Genomic DNA, 10,416 nt, shown 5'->3' with positions numbered 1-10,416 from the left:
TCCTATTTCTTTGTAATCATTTTCCTATTTTTGTGCTCATGCAATCTGTATATATGCTAACCATATCAATGAGAATCAAAAGCCATAATTCTTCAATCTCTCTCTTCCAAAAATCCTTTAACAGGTTCCTTTCATCAACCTTTTAGGGAATTCTTATGGTATGTTTTCTTCATGATTTCTTTCTATTCATGTTTTATGGGGTGATGGATTCCCACCTCAAGTGATGACTTAATTATTGTATCCCCATTTATTGAAGTGGAAGAAATTTTCTTTGTAGTTTTTTACCTCTATCCAAAGGGTTTTTCCACATTATATCTAGTGTCCTCTATTTGGTTGAATGTTCTTGATTACCATTCTTGATTCTTGTTATGTAGTTATTGTTCTTGAGAAGGTGGTTATTATTGTTAAGTGATTGTTATTATTGTGGAGGAATCTTTTAATCTTGACAGGTTAATACTTTAGATCTCTCCTTTTATCTTCGTAACAAAACTTGCTCATGTGACATTTCCAAATTGGTGATCCAAGTGGAAGTTTTGAAGGTATTTTTGGAAGTTTATCAAAATCAATGTTATAATGCATGGAATGGTGGTTTTTTTTCCTCATGTTACCGTGAGCTTGAAAAGCAAAAATGTATGGGTCTAAAAATTATATTTTAAAACAGTTTTTTGTTTTGTATAGCAAAAAAAAAAAAAAAAAACACGTTTTGGTAATTAGAAATTTATTTTCTATTTTTTATTCTTAAAAACATAAAATAAGGTATTTTCAAAACACACGTTGTTTTCTATTGTTTCAATTTGCTTTCTAATGACTATTTTAAAAATAATTATATAGATATATAAAATGATTAAAAATAAAATACTAGATATAAATTTTATTTTTAAAATATATTTAAAAATATTAAAAATATTTTAAGTTTTCAAATAGACTTTTATTTTACAAAATATTAAAGAAAATTTTTAAAATTGTTTTTTAAAACTATTTTTCAGAATTATTTAAAAAAAAAAGTTTCCAAATAGGCCTATATTTTCTAAAAACATTTTTTTTTCTTGACCAAAAAATAAAATAAAATAAAATTAAACACGTGACATAAACAGAAAAACGGAGTATAAACAGTAAGACTAGCGCTTTCTCTTTTGGAGCACAGAGAGAGGATGATGAGAACGAGGCTCGACGGATGAATCCGTGGTCATTAGGGCATGTAAATCGGTACGCGTTTTCGGTTTCCGCGGGTAAGTTCCTCTCTGCATTCCTCTCACGGCTCCGTTCGTTTCTCGGGAATGTTTTTCCGTTTTTCCCGGCAAAAAGATAATTTCTTTTTTCCTCCGAATTTAAATGAAAAAAGCTTTCCGTATTCCAGGAATAATTTTCCTTTGAAACAAACATAGCCAGAGGCAATGAGGAATCGAGCTTTAGTCGATTTTAAAAGATAAAGCAAAACCTTTTAGTTACATTGTAGAATTTTACTCAATTCTCAGTTGTGATCATACACTTGGGAACTTGAATATCGTGTTCTACTAAATTTGATAGCTTGAACTTTGTATTTTATTGCAAAAATGGAGGTATGGCTATTTGGCTAGACATTCTGTGCCATATAGGGTTATGGGCCTGATGGCCTAAAGACTAAGGAGCAACCTATGAAAGAGAAGTTTGATGGGCGTATTTAGTTGGCTTATTGTGTTAGTTCTTTGATAAATTTTGATTCTGTTCTCCTATCTTTTAGTAATTTTGTCATTATCATCACTGTTAGTTATGGCTTTATGGTTTGCTAGGGTTAGTGGTTGGACTTGTTAAAGATGTAAGCTGCCAGCTTAGCTTTTCAAAAACCTGTATATATTTAAAAAATAACCCAAGTTTTAAAGCACATTTGGGATAATATTATCTGTTGGCAATGGTGATTGGACGCCTTGGAGTCCCTGTCAGATTTGTAGAGAAATAGCTGACCTTTCCTGAGTTTGCTTCTCATTTTGACTGGATCTTATGGGACATGAACTCTGGCTAAGTGGGTGCCATCACTTAATGGTCTTTGGAAGTTTTATGCTGCAACCCCTGTTGTCCTGGTTTATGCATTTTCAAGAGATATCCTCATGTTGTGTGTTGTTTCTTTTCCTATATTTCTAATAAATTTTGCTTCGTGTAGAAAAGCTTGCCACGGATAGTGTATCCAGCAGAACTACCAGGGATGGATTGCAAGGAAGAAGCATGTTTGGAGTGCACCAAACAATGTTTACTACTTCACAAAAAGAAGAAACGTCCTATTCCCAATATTACATCTTTTTTCAAAGTCATGATTGGCGATAAATTCTCAGAAATTCTGGTATATTTAGATTTCAATCCTTTGTTCTTTTTCGCACTCTCTTTTATTTTATCTTCTTTATCATAAATTGACATCATAAATTTCTTTCCTTATCTAAACTATTGGATTCGATGAAGTTGCAAAATTATGCTTATGAATTGATGAAAATCTAAAATTTGTGGTGTTTGGATACTTCCCAGTTTGATTTTATCTGCTTCACATCTTACTCATATTTTAGCTTGCCTTCCTTATGCTGTTTGCTTTCATATCTCTGGATGATTTCATTTTATTGCATCTATACTCATTAGAAAGAGGGAATCCAATTTTCTCAAGCTCATTTGCCCATATAAAAATATACCAAATACACCCCCTTCAAATGCTTGATTCATGACAAAAATGTAACCATTTCTTTCTGCTTCCTCACCTCTCTTAACTTCTCTCATTTTCCTGCATCCTTCACATTCTCTCAAGTCTCAACTGTAAATATTTCATCTTTTTATTTTATTTTTATATTGTTTAACATGAACACATTAAAATTAAAATTTAATTTTAAGCAAAGAGATATTACATAAAATAATCACCTAAGCAGATTCACATGCGTCCCTTGCACTCCACATCTAGAAGTCTATTGATAAAGTGCTTCCATCTTGATTTGGTTCTACTACTGCTTAAATGCATTTTACTTTAGTGTGGATGCTGAATGATGTGTTTTTCTTGGTCTACTCATTAATGTAATTATGTTTTTAGTCACTTGGCTTGATTGATTTTAGGTGACAAATTAGTTTGACGCAAATTTGGTGCAGTATAATTTGATATACTTTTTATGCTGAAACCTTCATTTGTGGCTAGCAACATTCAATCAAGCTGTAGGATTTAAAACCTCTACATCTAGACTGGACTATATTGCATGATTCTATTGGATTGTTTGAGCAATGATAAAAGAAATTCTACCCAGAATTGGTGCAGAATATTCTCAACACACTGTCTGCTAAAAAGATTTCTCTACTGTAGCAAGTACCTGGGATATTGCTTAAGGTTTAGAATCTCTACTCGTGTTGCTGGTTTAATAACCGTAAAATAATACAGAATCTAAGTTTTGGTTAACAAGCCAGATTGTCAGTAAAGCCATAATGGGATTTTATTTTTAAGGTTTTTCTTTGATAAGATTGAAGAAGAAGAGAATGTACAAGGAGCAGGGAGGAAATGGATATTACAATCAGTCCTATAAAATGACTGTAGGGTATTTTGAGGTTAGGTTTTTGTGGTTTTTCTGCTTTTACCCTGTGATTAAGTTGACAATTATACTAGCAAAAAAAAAAAAAAAAGGAGTTTGTTTCTTTTTTATACTTATACGAAGTGTGCTGATGACAGTCGCAACAAACTTTTTCTAGTTTTATATAGATGTTGTTCTCAAAAAGCTCTTCCTATCACTCTAAATTTCAAGCTCCATTTGGTAAATTAGGCTTTGTTTTACAACTATTTTTGAAAATGATTTTTTGTTGTCTAAAACAAAAAAACAGGAAAACAAGTTTGAAAGCTAGAAAACAAAAAACAATTTTATGTTCTTATTTAAGGGTTGTTTTAAAAAATAATTATATAAATATAAAGAATGATTAAAAATAAAACACTAAATATAAAATTCACTTTTAAAACATATTTAAAACATGTTTCAGGTTCCCAAATAGACTTTTGTTTTCTATAAAACATCATATAACAGCTTCCAAAAAACCATTCTCAAAAGTTGTTCCTAGAATTGGTGTTTCCTTTTTTTTCTTAAGTGATATGTCTACCAGTAATATGATCTCCCTTAGATTTGCCTTTTTCTTTTTCAATTATTTTGTTGCAAGATTGATCCAGCTAACATGAAAAGGTTACAAAATTACTGTAGCAATATCGGCATTTCTTATTTTTTACTTTGGCTGGATGCTAGTACCATCTATATGAGATGGTAAAAAGACCTTCATTTCCTGTTTCAATAATTTTGAATATTGTTTTCAAGTACTTCTATTAGTATATTACACAGGACCTGGAGCTTAAGCTTTTCTACTTGGGTGTGACAATAAAATTTCACCTAGTGATGATGTGGGACTGCAGATTTTGGAAGCTCAGCAGATTTCCTATTCCCACTAATGGACTAACTATACATTTTTTCTTACATTTCTTGCCTCTGCAGTTCTTGCCCCCTAAATTTGCACGTACAGTGTCAGCATTGGTGGATGAAAAAACCCATCTTGAGGATTCGAGTGGGCGGCAATGGGAAATAACGGTATCTAATCTTAATGGCTCACTTGCTTTTCATCAAGGATGGCATGCTTTTGCACTAGATCATCGCCTAGAAATTGGAGATTTTGTGGTATTCCATTATATTATGGGATCGCATTTTATCACTCAGATTTATGATAGAACTGGATGTGAAAAACCGGAATATTCTGAGAATGGCCAACATAAGAAAATAACGAGGAATAAAAGAAGTCCAATTTCTAAAGATCGTGCATTCCGCACAATTGATAAAGGTTCGATAAATGAACAGGTTTCAAGCACTTCTGTTCTTTCTGGGTCAGATATTGGAATAATCCAAAGCCAGTGTGATGCAACGGATGTGGAAAAAGTACCAATGATTGTAGAGAACACTTCGAATTGTAAGAATAGCAATGGAAAGCTCAAATCAGTTTGCAAAGCAGAGTATGTTGAAGAACCATACTACATGATTGACAGAGATTTGGGATACAAACGAGGAGAATACAGAAGCTCTATATTTGACTTGTCAAACTTTGAAATGCAGAATAATGAATTTGGTGCTGATGGAAGCAAGAAAATTGTAGCTGGAGTTGAAAAATCCCCTCATCATGCTGATAAATTACTCATATCACAAACTGAAGCAATGGTAGCTGATGAATATACAGTGGCTGAAGAGGTAGGGAGAAAAGTGGTGGCTTCAGATGCATCTAAATTTGAAACAGGGAAAAAAAAGGACTCTGATGTGGTGGAAAAAATAATATTGAGGCACAATAAAGATTCTTGTGATAACAAGGTGTCTGGGAAATTTTTGACCACATCTGCTGAGGAACCTGGGGAGAATGGAAAAGATAGTTCAGACTTGGGAAATGAAGGCATCAAAGAACACCAGATGGCTGAGATGAAGATCATCAATACACATTCAAGTTAGTAGCTTCTATTTGCTCTTTTGTGGGTTATCTTGTGTTTGTTTCATTTTTTTGTATTATATTACTTCCTTTTTATCATCAATATATTCATTGTAGTTTTTATTACTAGACAAATCCTCAGAATGAGTGTCAGAAAATGATCAGATGGTAATATTGGAAAAGAAACATACTTCCTTCATTGGCAGTGGTCAAAAGTGTCCAGCTGAAATTTTCTGGAGTGTCAGAGTCCTGTGAATGTCCTGTTACTGTTGGAATATGAAATTACCAATCAAGTTTGTGTTCCTTTCAGCTGCTATCTTTTCCTGAACTTCTTATGGGAGCAGCTATCTCTTTTTTCCAAAGCTTCATTTTTATGTTATTTTTGTTGAAGTTTCTTGATATTTCTTGTGTGATTTCTCAATTAAAGTTACCTGCTTTGAACAGTTGATATGAAGGGTCTCAAAAAAGAATGTGTGGAGATGACTTCAAAAATGCATGGTCTTGAGGAGATGATTGGAGGTTACATTTTATTTTTAACTTAAATCATTTTTTGCTGGAGTTCTCCTGGTACTGTGGCTGCATGTTCATCCACAACCACCACCACACCTACACCTGCACCTGCACCCACGTTCCGCATGACACCTGCACCTATTTTTCTGTATTCCTTTTTGAATAAAATGCAGTCAATGAAATGCAGAAAGGGCACTGGAGTTGATGAAAGGGTTGCACCATCACAGTTGGAATCCAACTAGAAAAGATAATGATAAAGTCTACGAAGTGGTGAAAACTGAAGCTGTTGATTTTATTGGTTCACCCCTGCCAATTGCAGCCAACCTGTCCTGTATTGTGGGGACAGACAACCGATCCTTTCTTGTATGTTCTTCACTTCCATAGTATCTTTCCTATTTCTGAGTTGCTTGCTTTTATTTTGATCATTGTTATTCTTTTATCAAGGTTTTTGGCCAACCTTGCTGTTCTCCATAATTATTGTTGTGATATTTGCAGACAGATGCATTTGGTATTTGTATGCTGCTATTTTGATAATTGTTGTGGTTTAACAAAATGATGGAAAGCATAGAAGAAGCATAATACATAAAAATGGTAAACAGTATTAATAAATGGCACACTCTTGATTGCACCTTTCTTATTCATTGAGGGTTTTAGCTTGAACAACTGAATTCAATTTTGAGTTGGCAGTCAAATGGTGAAGCTGAGATTCAGAAGGGAAAGCTAAATCTCCTGCCAAGCTTATTTAACAAATGCAGTTGGATGGACTTGATCATCCAACCAAGTTGACTTGTTCACTAATCACAAATTCTAATCCCCGTGTGCTTCTCATTGGTGCAAAAAAGAGTAGCTTGAGGCCTTTTTATTTTTATCCTCTATTGTAGTTGATACTTGGTATTGGTTTGATATTCTCTTTTTCTGTGTTCTAAAACCTTCTTTTGCATTCCTTGATATTCATGCAGGAGCTGCCAGCAAGCTTGCCCTCATTTTCATACAGGGGAAGAACAAAAATGGAAAGGAAGGTAGTGGTTCTTCAGGATCCAGATAAGAAATCATGGCCGGTGCTCTACCATGAGAGACAGGGTTTCAAAGCTTTGACGAGTGGGTGGGAAGACTTTAGCCGGGCAAATAACATTAAGCCAGGAGATGAGTGTGTTTTCACGCTGGAAAACGAACTCAAGGGCATATATGCAGTCCGCATTGTCCAAAAGTAAGATAAGCTCAAACAAGTTCAAGTCTCTTTTTAGGTGTTTTTTTTACCCAAGTGATGCATGCAAAACAAGAATCTAGCACAGTTTTATGGAGTTGTTGCCATATGTGAATTACCTCTATTTTGACTGGTGGATCCTGTATATGATAGTGTGCTTCTGATGGATTTTGATGTGGAATTTACATAGCTCCCCTTCTCCAGCCTAAAGGTGGGGTGGGTTGTGCTAGGCTTGGCCTTCTTTGAAGGTTGAAGTTCTTTTTGGGTTACTCTGAACATTTAAAATGTTCTTTTATGTTACTTACCTACATAAGTTATTTAACTTAATTTTTGTAGTGATTAAAATAATTAAATAATTGTTTGATTAAAATGATATGATCTAAGTAAAAGAAAGTGTAACTTATGCCGAAACAACCTGTATGATTCTAAGATTATTTATCACATTCTTTCTTACAGGTTTTTGATCAGTAAGACTGTAAGATGAACTGATTTAATATTGGAAGTGAGAATAGAAAAATTTATCCCTCAAAGCTTCCCAACAGCCAAAGGAAACCCAGTTCTAAATTTACAAGGTAACATATTTATAGCCCGGAAAAAAAAAAGAACTTAATTTTAAGTCATTTCCACATCTTGACCTCCACCACCTGCAGCAGACACTTGATTTTTCTCTCTTCTCATCTTGGCCGCCCTCCTCACCACCCACACAACATAATCATACAAGCTCAGCACAATGTAGATTCCAGCTCCGCCTATAATCCCATTTGCTATGGAATAAGTCAGTGGCATGAGGACCATGGTAGCAAAAGCCGGCACTGCATCCTTCACGTTACCCCACTCTATGTCCTTCACCACCTTCATCATCAGCACCCCAACCATCACCAGTGATGGCCCTATTGCCCATGGAGGTACACTGGTTAACAATGGAGTAAAAAACAACGACAGCATGAAATAAAACGATACAATCACCGCTGTCAGCCCTGTCCGCCCGCCTTCCCTCAGCCCCGCCGATGACTCCACGTACGTTGCAACCGGAGATCCCCCGAGCGTGGATGCCACAACTGTCGTCCCTGCATCAACCAAGTACGCCATGTATTCACCCTCAAAGCTTCCCTTGTCATCCACAAAGCCCCCAAGCTCAGCCATTGTGTACAGTATCCCTGTGGTGGCGAGCACATCCACGTACAATAACGTCATTAGGGCCACCCAGACCTCACTTCTGTTAAAATTAGTAAAGCTTATGGCCCCAGCCGTGGATTCTATTCTGTGGAAATCCACTACTTTCTTGAAGTAGTTGAATTTGGTGTCACCAACCTTGGTGTGAGGAAAATATGTAACTGCAGTGCCTCTAATCCATGAAATCAGGGTCACAAACAGTATTCCATATATCATACTACCCTTCACTTCCTTCATTAGCCCATAACACGTAATCACAAGCCCCACCATGCCCAGCCAAAACGTAGGGCTCCGCATCTTCCCGTCGACGCACGCGCCGGTTACTGGGTCGGTATGCGCGCAGGCGGCCGCGGTGACCAATGTGGATGGATCAGGACCAACAAGGCCCACCCCCTGGTGGGCCTGGAGGCCCACAAAAGCAATGAACAGTCCAATGCCAGCGGCAAATGCGAGCCTAACTGACTGGGGGATCAACCGGGCTACCTTAGCCCTCAGGCCAGAGGCCGATAAGAAGATAAACGCTAACCCCTCGACACAGAGAACGGCGAGCCCAGTTCCGTACGTCATGGACCCAGTTCCATGGAAGCCCACTAAGTCGTAAGTGAAGTAAGCATTTGGGCCCATGGCTGGAGCCACAGCCAGGGGCAAATTCGCCAATACACCCATGGAAAACGAGCCGATCATAGCGGACAACGCAGTGACCACCACGAGGTCGTTTCTGATCCTCGCGAGACAGGTCTCGTAGCCGGAGTTCGGCTTGACAACGCAGTCCGGCCCCCCCGGAGGCGTGCAGTCGGATAGGGAGCAGGTGCCGCCGGAGTCGGAGACAATGGTGGCGTTGACGGTGAGGATATAAGCCATGGTGAGAAACGTGGCGGTGGCGGCGCGGAGCTCCTTGGTGAAGCAAGTCTTTCTGGCCTGTAACTTGAAGTATTTTCCGACGAAACTCCTAGAAACGGCGTCGTTTAAACCCTTCTCCGCCTTGGCCCATGTTTTTCCCAGTTTTGTACAAAACCCAGTTCCCATTTTCCTCTGAAAGCTCACGTACACAGCGTCTGATCTCTGTCTATCTATCTAGCCATGCGTGTATACATCTTATCTCTTCCACCGTATTTCTGGCTTTCTGACTTGATGTGGGTACAAAGAGGATCAGGCTGGGTGTTCTATAATAAATGAGACTGAGGAGCGTTATGAGTATGGCTGTTGGCTGTTATATGTATATGTATAGAATGCGAAAATCCATTAATGGAGAAAATGGTTTAAAACAGGTCATGCTCCCATGTGTAGTGTGTAGTGTGTAGACTGTTGTGTAATAAATGGGTCTACCTTTCTGGGATGGCTATTCCTGGTATGTATTTTTTTTATGATATTCTTGAAATCCCCTTCATCCTATTATGGATTATGTGTGATTTTCCCACTTTCGTCTTTTCTTTTTTAGTTAAACTGCAATAATAAAATATAGAATAAGAAAAAGACTAAATTTGTTGTAAGTAAAGACAAAGACAAAACGTTTATTTAAGGAAAACTGAGATCACCTTTATTTAAGGAAAATAATGAAAAAAATCTTTGAAGATTTAAAAAAAATTTTTTTTTTTAATAACAAAAATGTTAAAGAAAATTAATTTCTTCCGGGTTTTCCTCAACTAAAGATGATAAAAGTTTTTAAAAAAGATGTTCAATAATTTAATATATTTTCTTTTATTTGAGGAAAAAAATAGGGGAAAGAAAATATAAAAGAAAAATAAAAGGAAAGAAAAAAATGAAGAAAAATTAATATATATGTTTGAATTCAATAAATCATTTTCAAATAACTTATAAACTTATAAATTTTTGATAAATTTTAATTATATTTGATTTTCTATTTTTTATTGTGAAATTAAATATAAAAAAAATTATTTTTTTAATATTTTTTTAAGTTCTTTCTAATAATTAAACATAGCCTAAAAAAATCAGAGAAAACTTTTGCATGTTTAGTTGTTAAAAAATTTAAGAAAAGGTAGAAGAAAACAAATAGAGAATAAAAATTTAAGAAAATTTTAATAAATTACATATTTTCTTACCATGTTTTTTTTTTTTCTTCTTTTCTTTACTTC

At 35.8% G+C, this 10,416-nt stretch overlaps 2 protein-coding genes across 3 annotated transcripts; one reads left to right on the top strand and one right to left on the bottom strand.

The window, feature by feature from the left end:
• The first annotated feature begins 1,149 nt into the window (after positions 1-1,149).
• On the top strand, positions 1,150-7,419 carry LOC117904262 (B3 domain-containing protein Os01g0905400-like). 2 transcript variants are annotated; one of them, XM_034816784.1, is made up of 6 exons: positions 1,150-1,229; positions 2,143-2,314; positions 4,467-5,454; positions 5,881-5,955; positions 6,134-6,309; positions 6,906-7,419. In XM_034816784.1, the coding sequence occupies exons 2-6, from the start codon at positions 2,180-2,182 to the stop codon at positions 7,155-7,157; spliced, it is 1,626 nt and encodes a 541-aa protein (XP_034672675.1). In that variant the 5' UTR covers positions 1,150-1,229; positions 2,143-2,179; the 3' UTR covers positions 7,158-7,419. The 2 variants fall into 2 exon arrangements, with proteins under 2 accessions (XP_034672675.1, XP_034672674.1); XM_034816783.1 differs by having other exon boundaries at positions 2,138-2,314.
• A 205-nt stretch (positions 7,420-7,624) lies between these two features.
• Positions 7,625-9,491, bottom strand: LOC117904383 (adenine/guanine permease AZG2). The gene has a single exon (XM_034816969.1). It carries the CDS (start codon positions 9,347-9,349, stop codon positions 7,763-7,765), a length of 1,587 nt encoding a protein of 528 aa, XP_034672860.1. The 5' UTR covers positions 9,350-9,491; the 3' UTR covers positions 7,625-7,762.
• Positions 9,492-10,416: the final 925 nt, after the last annotated feature.

The sequence above is a fragment of the Vitis riparia genome, chromosome 17 (assembly GCF_004353265.1).
Source record: "Vitis riparia cultivar Riparia Gloire de Montpellier isolate 1030 chromosome 17, EGFV_Vit.rip_1.0, whole genome shotgun sequence".
In the NCBI taxonomy this organism is placed as follows: domain Eukaryota; kingdom Viridiplantae; phylum Streptophyta; class Magnoliopsida; order Vitales; family Vitaceae; genus Vitis; species Vitis riparia.
Note: the sequence above shows the minus strand (reverse complement) of the source record. Positions and strands in the feature narration are given on the sequence as shown.

Excerpts from the sequence above, each read along its gene's own strand:
- LOC117904262 (XM_034816784.1), top strand. The coding sequence starts at position 2,180 with ATGGATTGCAAGGAAGAAGCATGTTTGGAGTGCACCAAACAATGTTTA. Across the intron at positions 2,315-4,466 it reads ATAAATTCTCAGAAATTCTG|TTCTTGCCCCCTAAATTTGC; the intron begins GTATATTTAGAT and ends TTGCCTCTGCAG. Across the intron at positions 6,310-6,905 it reads CAGACAACCGATCCTTTCTT|GAGCTGCCAGCAAGCTTGCC; the intron begins GTATGTTCTTCA and ends ATATTCATGCAG.
- LOC117904383 (XM_034816969.1), bottom strand. The coding sequence starts at position 9,349 with ATGGGAACTGGGTTTTGTACAAAACTGGGAAAAACATGGGCCAAGGCG.